This window comes from Peromyscus eremicus, chromosome 2 (assembly GCF_949786415.1).
Source record: "Peromyscus eremicus chromosome 2, PerEre_H2_v1, whole genome shotgun sequence".
NCBI classification, from domain to species: domain Eukaryota; kingdom Metazoa; phylum Chordata; class Mammalia; order Rodentia; family Cricetidae; genus Peromyscus; species Peromyscus eremicus.
In genome coordinates, this window is record NC_081417.1 from 117,420,758 (window position 1) to 117,439,305 (window position 18,548).

General features: G+C 40.3%; 1 protein-coding gene across 1 annotated transcript in view; it reads right to left on the reverse strand.

Moving 5' to 3' along the window:
• Nucleotides 1-11,767: 11,767 nt before the first annotated feature.
• The window catches only part of Dnai4 (dynein axonemal intermediate chain 4), a 50,323-nt gene continuing 43,542 nt past the window's right edge, over nucleotides 11,768-18,548 (reverse strand). Inside the window, exons 13-16 of the mRNA XM_059254589.1 lie at nucleotides 17,678-17,776; nucleotides 16,981-17,207; nucleotides 15,713-15,869; nucleotides 11,768-11,886 (exon numbers count right to left, since the gene is read on the reverse strand). Of these exons, the coding sequence (XP_059110572.1) occupies nucleotides 11,845-11,886; nucleotides 15,713-15,869; nucleotides 16,981-17,207; nucleotides 17,678-17,776 (525 nt within the window). The 3' untranslated portion in view covers nucleotides 11,768-11,844. The remainder of the gene's footprint in view (nucleotides 11,887-15,712; nucleotides 15,870-16,980; nucleotides 17,208-17,677; nucleotides 17,777-18,548) is intronic.

The window sequence follows — 18,548 nt, forward strand, 5'->3', positions numbered from 1 at the left end:
CTAAATGTGAGCTGAAATAACCCCCTCTTCTCCCCAAGTTGCTTTCGGTTAGAACATTATATCACAGCAACAGGAAAACAGGCCAGAACAGCTACCTACCCAAATATAAATACACTCTGGAAACTAATAAAAAATGGCAGTTATCTCCAGCTGCTCCACTAGATTCTAAAGATTTTTCTCTCTGCCTCCATTTTTTTTCTGCAGTTCTTAGGGTCTCTCCAGGGGACACCCTAATGTGGGGTGTGGATGAGAGGACACCAAGATCTGAACTCTGTCTGTGGCTAAATGGATACAAGCTAGTGATCCTGGCCACGGACGGACAGACAGAGCCGTGGCAGCAGTGCGAGCCCCCAGTGTGCAGCCTCACGCCTGGCTGTTTTATTTTTCTCATTTGTAAATTGAGGAGTGTGGGTTGGATTGCTTAAGGACTCTTCTGAACTTGAAATTCTAAGTCTTGCTGTGATTATCTGATTATGTGACTCCTACCTCAAAACCCTTCACCACTGAGGGGAGGGAGATTTTACGGGAGGAGAGATTGTGGAATACAAGAGATATGGGGTGGGGTAATGGAATAGGAGGGGGTGTTTAAGTGGGGAGGGGGTTGGAGGGTAGGGAAGAGGAGCTAACACTAAGGATGGTTGACAAAAAGCCATGGAAACCTACTATTTTTTAAGTTTCCTAAATATAAGAAAAAAAAAGTTTAATTGGAGTTACCCTACATGGGGGATAATGCTTCTCTCAGAAACCACATGTTGCCAAAGAAAAGCCCCGGGAGGGAGATGGGCTACTCCACTAGAGTTTTTGATCAAGGGGAGTTCCAGGCTATTTCCCTTGGTTTTGGTTGCCTGCTAGAACTTGTCAATAAGACATTATTGAAGATACCAGACACTTGGGGCACAGAACTTGGACAAATCAAGCTGATACTGATCTAGAAGCTTCGTCGTCCCTGCTGCCTCCTAACTTTCATAGAACTGGAAGTTGCTATGCAGGCTGCTAGGGGAGAGAAGACATCCACAGTCTTACTGAGCTGTGACTCTTGAGCTAAAATGACCAACCTGCTAAGATGTGCCCATGGGGGCAATGGTGGCATGCATGTTATGAGGGTAGGCAAGCATTTTTCTGACCGGATTTAGGTCTGCTCTACAGGAAGGGATTCACAGCTGGTGCTGTAAATCTGAACAAGAACCCTTGCCTGTGGAGCTCATAGGCCCTAGAGGGGAACAGATTATTACTTTGCTGAATGGACATAGTCTCAACTGACAGTCGACGACAACTGGGGAGGAGGAGTCAGCTTCTTTAAGGTGTGGTCCCTGGTAGGATGACCACGCTCCAGTGCACAGTCCCATACCCAGGTATGTATGGGCAGCACTAATTGAACTCAGTAAGTTATTTAAAAAAGAGACAGGAAGTTGGGAATGGGATGGAGTTGAAGGGGCAAGTAGGGGAGAAATATGGTTTAACTACATTGTATATATGTTTGAAATTATCAAAGAATAGTTTATAAATATATTAAAACAAATGAATAAAATGATTGCTTTATGAAAAAAACAGTCAAATATTTTGGTGGTTTATTATCTACATAACATAATCTAAACAGCTTGGCCTTTAAGATTCTTAAGTCTAAATATCACTCCTTCCACATAGTTTGAGGTTTGATTAGAGAAGACAACCAAAATCTTCCCATTGTGTGACCAGTCACAGTTTACCATTTGCCCTGTTCCTGGGACGTTTAACCCTTTCTGCTTGGCGGTTGACCCCTCTAGTTGGTGCTTCAATGTACTCTGCATTTGTCTTTTCTTGTTGTTTTGTTTTTCAAGACATGGTTTCTCTTTTCTCTTTGTAACAGCCATGGCTACCCTGGAACTCTCTTTGTAGACCAGGCTAGCCTCAAACTCAAAGATCTGTCTGCCTCTGCCTCCCAAGAGCCAGGATCAAAGGCAGGCGCCACCACCCCCGCCTGCATTTGTCTTTGAATGTGTCCTGGTCCATTCAGGCTGCAGTAACAAACTTCCAGCAGTTGGCAAGTTTATAAACATAGAAATGTATTTCTTGTCGTCCTGAAAGCTGAGAGTGACAAGGACCAGGTAGCAGAATGGGAAAGTCCCTCTTCTGGGTTGTAAACTAATGATTTCCTACTGTGCCCCACACAGCAGAAAGGGCAAGCCAGCTCTCTGGGGTCTCTTCTAAGAATGTTTAGACTCAGCCAGGAGGTCTCTGTTCTTGTGGTCTCATCATCCTCCAAAGGCTTCTCCTAACCTTATCACCTTGAGGTTATAATTTCACAAGATGGCACACACACACACACACACACACACACACACACACACACACACATATATATATATATATATAAGCACAAATGTTCAGGCCACAGCCATGTGTAAGTTTCTTTAATAGGAAGCTGAAATGAGTCAAAGAGTTAGCCTAAGTAAGGTGCTTCACATAAACTGTGACACTCAACAAAAGATACATTAAAGCTGGATGGTGGTGGCAGAGACAGATGGACCTCTGTGAGTTAGAGGCCAGACAGCCTGGTCTACAGAGCAAGATCCAGGACAGGCACCAAAACTACACAGAGAAATTCTGTCTCGAAAAACCAAACCAAACCAAAACAAAATTAAAAACACCCTCTGGAAATGATGAGAAAAGGGTTGGACTTTTATGTTGAGACAAGATTATATGGAAAGATTTTCTTTGTATAAATATATTTATACAGAGAAAAACAATCCTAGCACATGTCCAAGAAGAAGTAGAGACATGTTCACTCTAGAAATTCACAGCTAAGTCAACTTCTAATTCAGACCTAAGTCAACTTCTCAGGACTTTCCTGGAGCAAACGCATAGGACACTGAATTAAGGCGACTTCCTAACTGGACCTCTCCTCTAAGCACTTCCTGCATCAATATGCATTATTAATCTCCCAGAAAGGGACTATTACCCTAAGACCTTTTTTAAAAGACACGTGTCCTAGAGACCCTTGAAAGAATCTGTGACCTTGTGCTTCACCCTTTGACAATTTATTGGTTGGATGAAAAGAAGAAAGATGGGAAAGAATGAAGAGAAAGATGGCCGGGTGCAAAAGCGTGGGCAGCTCTGAGATTCTTCGGCTCTGCCTTTCCTTTCCCCTCCTCCCCACTCCTTTCCTACCTCCCCCATCTCCCTCCCTCCCCTCCCTTCCCCTCTTCTCTTCTCCATGACCAGCACATTCCTAATGCTGAAACCTAGTTGCTAAGTCAGTCCAACATGGAGGAGAGCAGCCTATCACCTACACAGAACATGAGATATGAACAAGAAAGATGTCCTTATATAAAATCACTGAGCCTTATAGATTATTGGTCATAACAGCATAACCTTGTTTATCCTGATTAATATTATCTTGTAATTACAACATCTTTGCAAATATAGAGAATGTTTATAATGACCCAAAGAGTTTACTTAAAATGCTTTAAAATTTATCTTTATGTGTATGGGTGTTTCATCTGCATATATGCAATGTGTTTCTTAGGAGGCCAGAAGATGGCAGATCCTAAAGCCACCACCTTGGTCCTTTGGAAGAATAGCCAGTGCTCTTAGTAGCTGAGCCATCTCTCCAGCCCCATGACCCAAAGATTTTAGATTTAAGCATAGTAGGCTGGATTATTTGTCCTTAACAATTGGAATTATCACATAATATGTTGATCATATGGAGGCTTTATCAACTACAAACCCTACAAGCTATGATAACAACCAGCTTGGCAAACTGCAGTACAAATGTATGGATGGTCTTGAGATTGAAAAATACACAGAAAACTTATCCATGGAAGCTTGTCCCAACAAAAAGTAACATTTTCTAATCCTATGCAAGGGGTATTATTAATTTGTTATTTATCAAACATCACAGATTATGTTAAGTGCTACTTGACTTACTTATGCTAACTCATTAACTCATTTCAGCTTCAGAAGAAGTTAGAGGAAACTCACTCATACTTCTGCATGCTTGTGTGCCTACAAAAGCCAAATTTTGAAATCCTAATCCTCAACATGATAAAATCCAAAACTCAAATTAGCAGTCACTCAGTGGATTCGGTAGATGTGTGTTTTACTTCTGTACTGTTTGTCCAGGACAAGTGGCTACGGCATGCCCTGTAGCTGTCGGTCGAGGTAGTTTCACGTGAGATGTAAGTACTGCCTGTGGCATCAGATTTGATCGGCCAGAGCTCAGTTCTGCCCCTAGGCAGCTATGAGAACTTAAGACATATAATGTCTTAGAACTACACTTTTTCATTTGTAAAGTGTGGACACCACCAACTTCATGAGGGTAGTTGTGAGGACTAAATGCAAAGAAAACTAACCAGAGTCTAACACAAAGAGAACTTTGCATAGATTGATGGCAGATATAATGGTAATGATCCCACCACACTCCAGTGACCTCAGTGTTAGACAGATACATTTTTGGTATTGCTATTATAGGTTCTATCTAGAATATCACTTTGAGGTATTAAGCTTGCAATTTCACTTTATAACTTGTTAAGGTGAAAGTATCTCTGGAGGTAGAGGCTTACCAAAGGGGTCACAACCCACAGGTTGAGAACCACTGCTTTATTAGAAGGAATCAAAATGAACAAATGATGTGTAACTCAATAGCACAACACAAAAACAGTATAAAATAATAAACAATAGCATAATAATCCAATTTTAAAATGGTCAAAAGAGGGCCAGGGAGATGACTTGGTTAGTCAACGTGCCTGCTACTAAGCCTGTTGACCTGAGTTTGATCATGGGAATCGGACCGGGTAGAAGAAGAAAACTCTCAAAAGTTGTCTTCTGACCTCACATGTATGCTGTAGCATGCACACCCATTACATGCGTACTACAAAAGTTTTGTCATTTATATTTTAAAACAGGCAAAAAAAAAATAAATACACCTTTTTTTCAAGGAAGATACACAATGGTCAAAAAGTATATGAAAATGTGGTCAGCATCACTGCTCATGGGGAAGTGCAAATTTGGTATTGTTATGGTGGAAAATTTAGAGCTTCCTTTCCAATATTAAATGATTCAGAAATTCTACTGCTGGGTATACACCCAAAAGACATGAAATCAGTATGTTGTGAGGCGTCTGCACTCCATGTTCCCTGTGGTTTATTCACAAAATAGAATCAAGGCTGGACATGGTGGTACACACTGGATCTCAACAGTTGGGAGGTGGAGACAAGAGAGATCAGGAAACCAGAGACTTCCTTGGCTACATACTGAGTTTGTGGCTAGGCTGGGCTAATATAAGCCTCTGTCTAAAAGAAAGAAAAGAAAAAAAGGAATCAATTTACATATCTGCGAACAGTTGAGTAATCTGATGTTTGTAAGCACACACATGTGTATGTTTTAAGATACACTCAAAAACAGTAATTGACACTTAAAGCTTTGTTTTGTATGCACAGCACATCGATTTTGTATTTTGTTATCATTTTGAGTGCTTAGAAATAAAGACAATAAACAATCAAAGCATGTGTACAGTTTGGAAAATTTAATCAATTTGAGCTTGTCCTGATGGTGCAGGGTAGGACTATTCAGAAAGCTGAGGCTGGAGGATCATGATCCAGGTCACTCTGGGCTACAGAGTGAGTTTAAGACCAGCTGGGTACCTAGTGAGACTCTGTTTCAACATAAAAAAAAAAAAAATGTAAGAGTTAAGGAATAGCTCATTGATAGTGTGCTCGCCTGACCTTATGGGCTTCCATCCCCACCATGCAAATAAACAATAACAAGAAAACAACCAAGCCCCCAAACCTATCTATTTATCTTTGTTCCTATCCCTCCATCTACCATCAGAGAGCAGATGTAGGTCTCCCAAGGATTCACTCGGATTCTTCTTCTTGGTGTTAATAATACCATAGCTTCTTGTAGTTAAATGTACCCACAAACAATACATATTTGTTGCAATACATATTTGTTGAAAATGCAGGCTTTTCATGAGTTGTTTTTGGTGTTGCATACATTTTTGGCAATTTAAAAAGAGAAACACTTTTCTAAGACTCATAACAATGTTTTATATGTCAGACTTTGTGGACATAATGCGTTTTGGTTCAATCTAGGAATCTTATGTAAACATCAATCTTTTAGTTTTACTGCCCAATGAGTTTGCCACATAAAAGCTAAAATGCTAGTAAATGGTCTACAAGTTTCGAGGAAATCTGAAACAAAGTCCTGAACAAACAAATCGCAAAGCCTAAATGTCACACGGAGAAGTCAATGAGGTCACCAGGACGGCATGCATCTCCTGCAGCCAGGGAGCAAGCACAGTGGAGCACAAGGGGAAAGATGTTTTCAGGCAATCAGGCTCTGGGGTCAGAGCTCTAGGTGATCAGAAGGAGCCCTGTACCCTTTTCCTTGAATGCTTTACATTAGATAGCCTTGTTTCCCAAATTGCTGGTGGGAACACAATCACACAAAGTTATAGCAAACTTCACCAAAAACAAAACAAAAAAAAAGCAAAAAAGTGAGCATGAGGTTTGTTATTACTTTTTATATTGAAAGGGGAAATGGATTTTATTATAACAAAATGGAAGAAAGCTGTGGCTGTGCTTATAAACTTTCCAGGCTGAGTCTATGTTCTCTATAAATTCTACAGTTCAAATGTTTTATCCACCCTGATGCTAAAATATTTTCTTAGGGTTCCGAGGGAATTCAAGATATTGAGCCATATTGTGATAAGGATCTCCAAGAAGGAAGCTATAGTTCCTCTATCCTTGCATTCAAAAGGTATTTCTTACATTTCCAATTGGTGGAGTAGTATGGTGAGCCCAGCACATAGTCTCTCTCTTCAAGAAGCCTACAGTCTAGAAGGGAGGGAGACACTAAGCAACTGACCCATAATAGGTAGAATCCCAGTTTAGAAATACAGTTATCTACACATAGAACTAACTTTGGAAAACTGTCCTCTGGTCTTCACATAGACTCTATCCCATCCACCCCACACTACAGAACAACAGTTACAAAAATGTAAAAAAGTTTCTTAGAAAAGAAACTTAGTTGTCTAAGATATAGATTTTCTATACCTTGTAGCAGGATTTTTCTTTTGGACCACTGGCCAGCTCCCAATCATGACATGGAGACTTATTACTAGTTTTGAATGCTAGGCTCCAGCTTATCTCTTTTCTGGTTAGCTCTTTTAACTTAAATTAACCTGTTTTTCTTTATCTATGTTTTGCCTTTTTTTTTTTTTTTTTTTTTTTTTTTTGGTTTTTCGAGACAGGGTTTCTCTGTGTAGCTTTGCGCCTTTCCTGGAACTCACTTGGTAGCCCAGGCTGGCCTCGAACTCACAGAGATCCGCCTGGCTCTGCCTCCCGAGTGCTGGGATTAAAGGCGTGCGCCACCACCGCCCGGCGCCTTTTTTAAAAAATCTTTTCTATGTATCTTACCATTGCTGCTTCTCAATGCCTGGCTGGTGACTGCCTGGCTTCTTGCCCAGAGCGTCTTCCCCGTTCTCTCCTCCTCCTTCTCTCATTCTTCTTCCATCCTTTCTTCTGAGCCTAGATTCCTCCTCCTATTTAGTCTCTCTGCCTGGCAGCCCTGTCTATCCCTCTCCTGCCTAGCTATTGGCCATCCAGCTTTTTATCAGACCAATCAGGTGCCTTAGGCAGGCAAGGTGAGACAGACACAACACATCTTTACATAATTAAACACACATCCTTACATTGTTAAACAAATGCAGCATAAATAAATTTAACACATCTTTACATAGTTAAAATAATATTCTACAACAATACCTCAAATATTTTCTGATTCCAGGTCACACTCAACATGTGTGAAACAAGTTAATGTCAGCACAAGTTGCTTGCCCTTCCCTAGATATGACTGCAACATCTTTCTGTGTCAAGATCCTCCTACCATCAGTACAGGGCTCCTCAGCTCCAGTGGCTCTGGATACTTCTGAATATCATTAGTTGAATGGGGAATGGTTTTCTTTTCTTTTTTTTTTTTCAATGTAATTTTTTTATTGAATCTTTGGGAATTTCACATCATTCCCACTCATTTCCCAGTCCCTCCATATCTACCCTTCACCCTGTAGTGCCCCTCCTCAAAGGAAAACTAAAAAATAATAAGATAAAAATACAAATAAAAATATTAATTTAAAAACAAAAGTAAACAAACTAACAAAACAAACAACAACAACAAAAAGAACCCACTTCACTCCTCCGTCTTTCCCGCTGCTCCATCACCTCTTCATTCATCTTGGTGGCACTAAGAGCTGCTGTGTATCATGCAGTATTCCCCTTTGTCCAGCTCTGCTTGCAAATGTTCATTGTGTTATGTGTTGTTGGTCAGGTTCAAGGCCTCTGGCTTCTAGTACACCATCAATACTGGTCCTCACTGAATCTTCTCTCAGATATCTTGCTATTACCCTGAGTCATGGAGATCCTGTGGCTATGGTTCCACAGGACCTGTTCCTTCACATGCTCCAGCAGGTCATAGATGGAATAGATGTTGGGGAGAGCCAACTCAAAGCCCTGATGTCTGGGTGGTAGCTGAGTTGGTCTGACTGGGCTACTGGGACCATTCATCCTCAGGTGAGGGGCAGAGCCAGTTTTCCCAGGCTCATGGTGAGGAGTGGGGCTGGCTTTCCTAAGTTGTGGGGCACAACTCTCCTGTTAGGGGTAGGGCCAGCTTTCCCATGCTGGGGTCATCCTTCCGTTATCCTAGGGCCAGGGTGGGGTCAGCTCAGCACTGCCCTTTTACTTCACCACATGGTTCACATGGACCCTGTGGTAACTCAGGCAACAGACATCAACACAGACCACAGCTGCAGCTTGACACTGACACAGACATGGCCAACAGCAGCATCTTGGCCTGGGTGTCACCATGGCCCCAGGTAGCAGGGCAGGCCTTTCAGATCGGCATGATTCAAGTTGCAGCATGGTTCTGGAACTCCAACGTGGCCCCAGGTGGCCTCCCAGACCCTGTGCAGTGGCACGACCTTCGATGGTACCAGGAGCCACAGATTGTAACACAGACCCCGGCTGCAGTGGAGCCAAGGATCCGGACATGGCCCCCAGCCTCAGGCGGCAGTGCCGACCACCAGATCTGTATGACCCTGGCGACAGCATGATTCTCAGACACCCACATGGTCTCGGGCATTGGGCCAGACTCCGGGCATCTACGCTTCTTTCAAGTGGTAACTTGAACCTGCACGTTGGACATTGACTAAGACACTGGCTGTGGTAGGGCAACGGACCCAGACTTGGCCGTTGGCAGCAGCTCAGGACCGGATGTCAACATGGCCCTGGGTGGCAAGCAGGCCTCCTACACCAGCCTGCTCCTCACTGCCTTCACCTCTTTGGATCTGCCTGTCTCCACAGGACATGAACCCTTCTGCCTCTCTGTCTCTCTCTGATACCCCACCATCTATTTGCTTACCATAGTGGCTGCCCAGAACCACAAACTAGACCAAAGCAAAGCAAAGGTGTTTGAGTGCCGTCACTTCAAGTTGCCAGTGAGCGGTCTGGTGTGTATTGTCTTCTTCAAGCCTCAGTCCTCAAGCCTCAAAAGTATAACCATTTCTCTACTTGTTTCAAGACTGTTAAGATAAATAAACTGAGATAAATGATGTGAATGTGTTTTGTAAACTACAAAGAGCTTCAATATGCATTATTACTAGTATATTGATAACTAAACTGATTTACAGTAAAATTCAAGATCTTCTTTTGAATAAACTCTTGAGACAAAAGGCAAATTAAGTGTTCTTATTTCTCATTTGTAACTCTAAGTAATTGCTTAGAACATTAAATATGATGCACAATTGTCATCTGAATACAATTGTCCTTTCGTAGGTCAGCGGGAAGTACAGTTGGCCTAACAGTAGACTCGGGGAACTGTAAGTTCTGTATGAGAGCTGACTCATGGAAAATGACCAACCTTACGTGATGACTACTTAGTGCTAAGCTTAGCATGGCCATCACCATCTACGTTCCCAACTGCACACACATGCGCACTAAAGATGAGATGACTAGTGGATGGGGAGAATCCTCATGCGATGGAACTGAAGTTAGCCTAGAAAACAGGCAAAGAAATCCCTAACACAAAGTAAAGTAAAAATTCACCCCTGCTCTACACATGTGAGAGCATCATTTAAGCCTGCATGACCTAGAGGAGAAAATGAAGTAGAGTAGGTTCAATTCCTTAGATCACTTGTCCAATGTCCAAAATGATGCCTTTATTGTTCAGCCAGGCTTGATGAAAACAAGAGAAAAAATATACATTTTTAAAAAGCATTAAAATGAAAAGGAATACTTTTTTTCAACTAAATTAAGTTTTTATTTTTTTCTTACTCAAAGTAACAAAGTTAGTTCAATTGTTCAGAAAGACAACCACAATGACTTAGACCAGCAGAAAAACATCTAATCCTTATGACCTGACCTAAACCCAAGAGCCACCTAAAAATTGCCTTGCTTTTGTTTAATAGATCGATCCCCAAACATGGAGATGGTGAGGCAATGGCTGCTGGTCATCAGTATTCTCACTGCTATGGACTCTTATCATTAGCATAGACATAAAAGACCTTCGGAGTCTCTGCAAGCTTCACACAACCAGCCTCTTTTCTCCACTCAAAACACTTTATAGAACAGGCTTCCATGCCCTGTGGCCTCATTTAACACATGAACATTTGTTGAGGACCCACGTGGACCACCTCTTAGCAATCTGTGTCAGTGGGTATGTGTATGTGTGTCTGGGGTATTCCACCCTTCCTGCCCAATCTCTCTCTAGGACTCTTTAGAAAACTCCCTGACGCAGTGTATAGGTCAGAGACTTTCTATTTTCTTGCTGAGACAACTTAAGTCTGGGCTGAAACTTCACTGCAGATGATTCTGGGCTTTCAGAGGAAGGTAACAATGTATTTGAGATTAGTGTCGTGTGTGTGTGTGTGTGTGTGTGTGTGTGTGTGTGTGTGTGTGTCCCACCCCGCTGTGGAATTGGATGCTAGCTAGCTGGACAATGTGATGCTGATATTTGCTTTTCCATCCCACACCTTGCCAAGTAGTCTGACAAAGTTTTCTAGTTTCAGGGCTCGGATTCAGGAAGACAGCACTGATGTTCCAAGTCGGGTATGAGAACTCACTGGGCTCATCGAAGTGGCTGTGTGATTGTAAATCTCAAAAGCAGAGCTTGGGAAGCTGATTTGATAGTTGCTGGAATTTTATCTTCTAACGACTGCAGATCAAGTAATTCTAAAAATAGCTAAATTTTAAAGAAATCATTTTCTAAGCTATTGAACATTTTATAGGTATATGTATTTGCTAATAGATACTTCAAATATGACAAGAAGTGGAGCAGAAATAGCTTTAGAAAATTAAGAAAAACCCACAGCTGGGCAATGGTGGCACATGCCTTTAATCTCAGCACTGGGAAGGCTGAGGTAGGAGGATCTCTGTGAGCTCAAGGCCAGCCTGGTCTACACAGTGAGTTTCAGGACAGCCAGGGCTGTTACACAGAGAAACCCTGTCTAGAAAAAAACAAAAAACAAAACGAGAGAGAGAGAGAGAGAGAGAGAGAGAGAGAGAGAGAGAGAGAGGGAGACAGAGAGACAGAGAGAGACAGAGAGAGAGAGAGAAAGAGAGAGAGAGAGAGAGAGAGAGAGAGAGAGAGAGAGAGAGAGAGAGAGAGAGAGGGAAAATCCCAACAGAAATCTTTAGCCTATTTTAAATTATAAACTAACCACATGTTTCTGAAATAAAAACTAAGGTAATTTAAATGGAGGGTATAGACTACATATTGCCCCCTTAAAACTAAAATCTTGGCTTACAGTATATAATGTTTTTCCCTTTTACTTAAACAAAAACAAACTGTAACAAGAATGATGAATTATCCTGGTTAGTTTGTCTTGGGTCCAAGCAGAGCATTTATTACATCTCCCTGAAAAGAAAAGGAAAAAAAAAAAAACCACAATTACAATACAATAAAATTCAATCTGGACGGTAAAGCTGTCTTTAAAACGCCATTTGAAACTTGTATGTTAGGTACACACATTTAATGGGCATCCAGTGAGGCTGTAAAAGTGGGGATAAACAGGCGAAGGTTTAAATAATGACACTTGCTTCCTGGCATCTAGCGGCTTTCCTAGGAAAGCCTCTTTTAATGAGACTTGACAAACCATTTCACAAGGGTTTGATGGACGGGCAGTTTCAGCGCCTCCTGTTTCCCGCCATGCCTCAGCCTGAGCTTGCTCACCTGCCTTTCTAGTACTTTCCTGACCTGTCAGTGGTTGACTTAGAGACTGGCTTCTTGATTTTCATGTGGGTTTACACTTAAAAATCAGAAGATGATTGCATGCAAGAGGATGGAACCCAAAGATGAGGGGGAAGAACGCAAGAATTTATAGTGAAACATGAGGAAACCGAAGAGCTGAGTTCTCGTTACCACAAAGCAAAGAGGATCCTGAGGAAATCGGCGTCTGAAGGTTACAGGAGGTAGAAATGCCTATGGTACCTGACCTCTGCAGACCAGGGAGCCCCTGTGTCTCAGAAGTCAGGCCCCACCCTCTGGCCTGCACTGCACTCCCTGGTGCTTCCTTAGCCTAGAGCGTCCAGTGTAACAACGTAGTGCCTGGCCATTTCTAACCTTAATGTGCTTCTCAAAGCTGTCCCTTTCTGCTTCTGTCTCTCACTTGGGCTGATGAAAGGGATCGGTCCTGCTGTTTGCTCAGTGATAGATCCTTAGTGCCTGTGGCAGACCCTGTCATACAGTGCACACTCAGTATCTGATCAATCAAGAATGCCTTCAGTATCTTTCAACAGTACTCTATTACATGTCTATATTTTTAAACCCCATTTTAAACATCCCAGCTTCTAGTTAAGACTATATATATATATATAAAATACATTATATATATATATATATATATATATATATATATATATATATATATCCCAAACAGAGAAGAATATGGCAAGTATCTGTACATCGAGCCATAGTCGTCAATGAAGTATACAAGAGCAATTGCTACAGACAGTCATGGAAAGGGTTGCTTCCTAAAAGGCCCATCGAGTTGACTTCCAATGAATTCCTAAACTATAACTCTTTAAACGAAAACTTAGATGCCTACTGATTGACTTTCATCATATCAAGAAAGGGCTGGGGCTTCCACCATCATGAAAGGTAAGAGGTGGCACATCCTGTCAATAGTTAGCTATGCTACAAAGTTATAATTGCAAGCCCTGGACCTGGTCCCATGTTCACGTCACACAGCAACCTGGTGTCACTGTTAGCCATTAGGCAAGACAGGCACTGCTTTGGCAATAATTCCTGTGTTCTCCTTGTTTGCTGTGGCTCATGAATCTTTCTCTATTCTTTTACATCCTGGTTAGACTTACTTTAGTTTTTCAATTCTCAAGATGTGAGCCATGGCACTTGCTTACAGTACCCTAACCAGAGTCCCTTTGATGGACCAGGCCTGGAACCAACCTTCTGCCATGTATTATCTCACAACTTCCTATATTGCCCCTGGACTCCTCCAGGAAGCACTGAAATGTCAGAAATCATTCCACTCAAGGCTCTCAGAACCCAAGAATCAAAATCCTTCTACTGGAGGGCCACAGACAGTGACTAGCAATGAGAGACAGAACATGGATCCCAAAGCTTGTACCGATCCACTGGATGCTTCTCTAGCACACCAGGCACAAGGGCTGCAGGGCAGCTTTCGTTATTTACAAAATACGTATCTCTCCAAATCAATAAGTACGGACTGGAGCGATGGCTCAGAGGGGAAGAGCCCTTGCTGACAATCATATACTGAAAAACAGAATCTATAATCAAGTGAAAGTGGACGGTCTACTGGGGTTTCCCTGTTATACAGCACTTGAACCTCTATTATTTAAGGGTAGACTAAGTCATATTTCTACATATAAAGGTTGCTTTAGGAACACCTATGAAAGAAAAATAACTTCACATTATTATCCTTGTTGACTACTTAACACGAATAAGAAGTTATCTCCTAGTTATCAGGACTTCTAGGGTATGTTATTTTTCTGTTTTATTGAAATGTTCTCCAAAGAGGCATATATATATGTATATATATATGCATATGATATATATGTATGTGTATGTATGTATGCATATGATATATATGTATATGTATGTATGTGTGTATACATATATACATACATGTAATATATATATTCTTATGGTCCTTGCTAACATTTGATATTGGTTAGATTATAATCATCCAATCAGTGTTAGCTACTATTTTACATAATTTCAGTTGTGCATTTTATAAATGCTAGTGAGGGGGAAGGTATTTTGGTATTGTAGATTACTCTTGGGTGAATTAGTATTTTATATATTTATTCATTTAAAAAATATTAGGCTTATTTTCCCTGATTGTTGGAGTTCTTTACATATACTAGAAAAGAAAACAAATAACTAAACTGAAAAACTAAAACTCATTTATGATCTTTCCCTTTAAGAAATAATATTTACAATATATTCTGATTTCTTATAGTTTTTCAAAGCACATTTATTCAACAGACATTTACTGTATACCTCTGTTGCTGAACTAATTAATGTAAATATAGCCTAGCACAAAATAGGCAAAAATCATTGTTTCCATGGAGTTTACATTCTAGTTTGGGGGCATGTACAAATATCTTTTAAAATACATAAATAAGAGCATAGAATATTAAAAAGGTGAATGCTATCAAGAAAAATAAGTGATGGGGAGAGATGAATAGGGAGCCGTGGAGAGAATGGAAATTACAGTTTTAAATGAGATGATCAAAGAAGTCTTTACTGAAAAAGTGACATTTCAGCAAAGATCTGAAGTAGGTGAAGGAACAAGTCCCGAGGGGTTTAGGCAGAAAGATGATAAGTAAAAAGTTGTAAGAATGGAATTACTGGTTCATGGCAATCCACATAACCCTGAACAGTTCTAAGTGCTAGTTTCGCATTGTCAAATTGTTTCCAGAGACAATCCACCAGTTTCTAGCCTGACCTCAATATTAAAGGACTTAGCTTAGCAGATGTCTAGTAACTTAGTCAGCCTGTACATATTCTAAAAAAAACTTGTCAATTCAATTGTGAAAACATATCACTTTTTAGTTTAGAAACTTTTAAAAGTATATTAAATCATCTACATGTTTGTGAATGGCTGTTCTTGACCCATGACCACTCTTTATTAGACTCTGTTTTTTAAATTATTATTTATATGGTTTTACTATTTTAACATTTTTCATATTAGGATATATACCAGATTATTATTTGCAATAACAGTAAAAACAAAGAAAAACTGAAAATCTATCATAAAAATAAGTGCATTGATGATACTGAGCTTTTTGTCAAGATTGGCAACATAATGCTCCCATTTGAATAGCTACATAGGGTAAAGTACCAGATGCTCACTTCGAGAACAGTGGACAATATCTGAGGACATTTATTTCAGCTACATCTACTGTCTAAGCCCTGGTTACATAGTAGACATGATATTGAGTTCCTCCAGACAATGTTTAAGGTCCTTATGTGGTGTCCTCATAGTCTCACTATTTATCTTCTGTAACTAAGGAACTGAGGCTGACTGAAGACAAGCTTGGAAGACACCATGTGTAATATGAAGCAGCGACTCTTGGAACTCCCACATTGCCACACATCTCATAGCTACCGCTCACCAAATGCACATCCGTGACATCCTTCAAAGTTACAATCCAACAGATACACGAAAGGAACTAAAAATTTTGCATCCGAGTCTTACCCGGCCACCATCTGTAGCAGTGGGCATATTTCTCAGTTCATAGACTGCAACCTGCCCATCGCTGTCTCCCACTAGAAGACAATCTGTCTCTTTGGCAAAGAGAATGGTTGTGAACTTGATTCCAGGGTTAGCGACATTCACAATCAGAGGGTCCAAACTGTAATGAAATAGTTTATCTGTAAATTCAGGTGTCACATTAAAATGGTCTTTTAAAAGATACAAACTGAAAAAAAGTTTGACTTTTTAAGAAATTTAATGTAACAAACCAAAAATCTCCTCAAGTATTTCCAAATTCAGAATAACTTCTTCTCCTAATGAAAAAAACTTCATTTCTTCAACAAGTCAATTGCAACAGGTAAATTTAATTCCTAACTTAAATGTGAACACATAAACTTAAGTTTTTGTGCTGTTTAATTTTGTGTGTCAACTCAGTTATACTATAGACCATATACAGTTCTTGGTCAAACACCCATTTGCCATCACTGAAAGTTTTTGTTCTCTGTCTCTGTGTGTGTGTGTGTGTGTGTGTGTGTGTGTGTGTGTGTCTGTCTGTCTGTCTGTCTGTCTGTCTCTGTCTCTGTCTCGGTATGTTTCTCTGTCTCTCTCTGTCTCTGTCTCTGTCTCTCTCTCTCTCTCTCTGTGTCTCTCTCTCTCTGTCTCTCTCTCTCTCTCTCCCTGTGTCTCCCAGCTCTCCGCTGTGTCGAACGTTACAATTAGAATTTAAACAAAGCTCCCTTCCTTCCACAGTGTAGGTGTGCTTCATCAAATTAGTTGAAGGCCTTCATGAGAAAGTGCTATGAAGTGCAATTCAATTATGCCTATGAAATACCCTGTGCATAGCAGGCAAAGCCCTACCACAGGCCGCCATAATTGTCTCTTCAGAGAAGAATATTTGGATCTACATGAACCGCTAGAGTGTAAGGCCGCTGTCAACTGAGACAGTTCTTAGTCTTGGTCATGAGAACAACCACCTGTGCTCTGAAAACAAGAGAGGCAGCTTCTTTCTTCTGTTTCCAGAGAAGCACTGCCCTGGAAACTGTAGTTTTACCAGGAAAATTAAAGCCAAGGGATGGATTATTTAAACAGCCACTCTATTATAGATGTCATTTATTCCAAAGTAAATCATCCTATAATGTCATAGTTGAGTTGTGGCTGGCACTGTTTGAGCCACAGTGCTCTCTGGCTGATGACAAAGCTCTAAGAGTGCTATTTGGATTTGAACTGTTTCTTCTGGGGCCGTCACTCAGACACTACCATTCAGCACTTACGTGCTGATCTGAAGGTTCCAAATCTCTACTCTGCTCTCATTTGCAGCAGCAAAAATATAGGAGGATTTGGGAGACCAGGCGACATCATAAACAACAAAAGTAGTTGGGTAAAAACTCAGAAACGGCTTGACATTCTCCTGATGCCAAATCATGACACCCCAATCTGCAGAGCAGCTCAAGAAGACATCAGGACAAAATGGGTTCCATACAACTTTATACACTGGACCCTGGAAATGCAAAAATGCCATGCATAGGTAAAGAATATTTAACATTTTATTTTTTAAACTTGGCTAATAAGTTAAAAGTTACTAAGATTTCTGGAAGCTACACACACACCACTTAGTATTACATAGGGGCTGCTTTGACTAAAAGCAAGACTGTAACTTGAATCTTCCTTTAATTATTCTATATAAAAATACACTTAAGAAAATGGCCAGTAACTATTAACACATATTACAGCCTCCTGAAAGGATAACAGATAATATTACAAAAAAAACAAAAAAAAATTTGGAAGAGATGATCATAAAGAAACAAAGAATCAATATAAGCAAGAGACAATGTTTCCTTGGCATCAGCACACACTTATTCAAGGGGCTACTACTTCAGCTGTAAATTATTGCATCTGTTAAACACATTATATATGCCTTTCAAAAGTATCATGAGATACAGTTTCCAAATCTACTAGAATTCAGCTGACCTTGTGTCCTCTATAGGTCTCCAGGTATTGCTCATTGTATGAACAGGAACATTTGTGAATCAGGCCTTCTTCTGTGCCAGCCAGATAGATATTCGTGTCCTACAACACAAGGCATGCCAGGCATTAAATACAAGAGTAGCCAATTTAACATATAGTAAACCCATTCAATAAGCAAAAGAAATACTATCTCAGTCGTAATTTTTGTCTTTATTTTATGGCTTTACAGTGATGATACCTCCTTGAAAGACTTTAAAGCCAAGTATGGGAAAGCATGCCTGTACTCCAGGAAGCTTTTCTGTACCGTCAGCATAAGAACTCCCTTTGACCACAGAACTTGATGACAACAGAAATCTTACATGTTGACGGTCTGGTTTTAAGCCTCATGGATGTGAATATTAGTAAGACTGGGATCTTTATGCTTATTGGTCATCTATTGTTTCTCTTATTTCATTTAAAGATCTTTTTCATATGTACTCATACAAACGCTTTAGACATTCTAGAACACGTTGTATATGTTACAAATATCTTGTCCTGGTATGCGGCTTTTCTTTTCACCTTATATTGACTATTTACAAACACATATTCTCACCTGATAACATTTTGTGCTTGTACAAAATCCCCCGTCTTTGAGGTCTCAGAGATATTTTCGCACAACACTCTCTTCACATTGCTCTCCTTTCCTCCCTTTATTAACCTTCCTTCTTTCCCCATTTCCTGCTCTATTACTTTCTGTGTTAATTTAGCATTTTAAATTTTACTCTAATTTTAAAAATCATAAAATAACAATATTTTCATCACTTTCTATCCTACGGCATTTGATGATACAGTAATTCACTGTAACTTTGGAAGAGGCAATCATAAAGAGATTTTA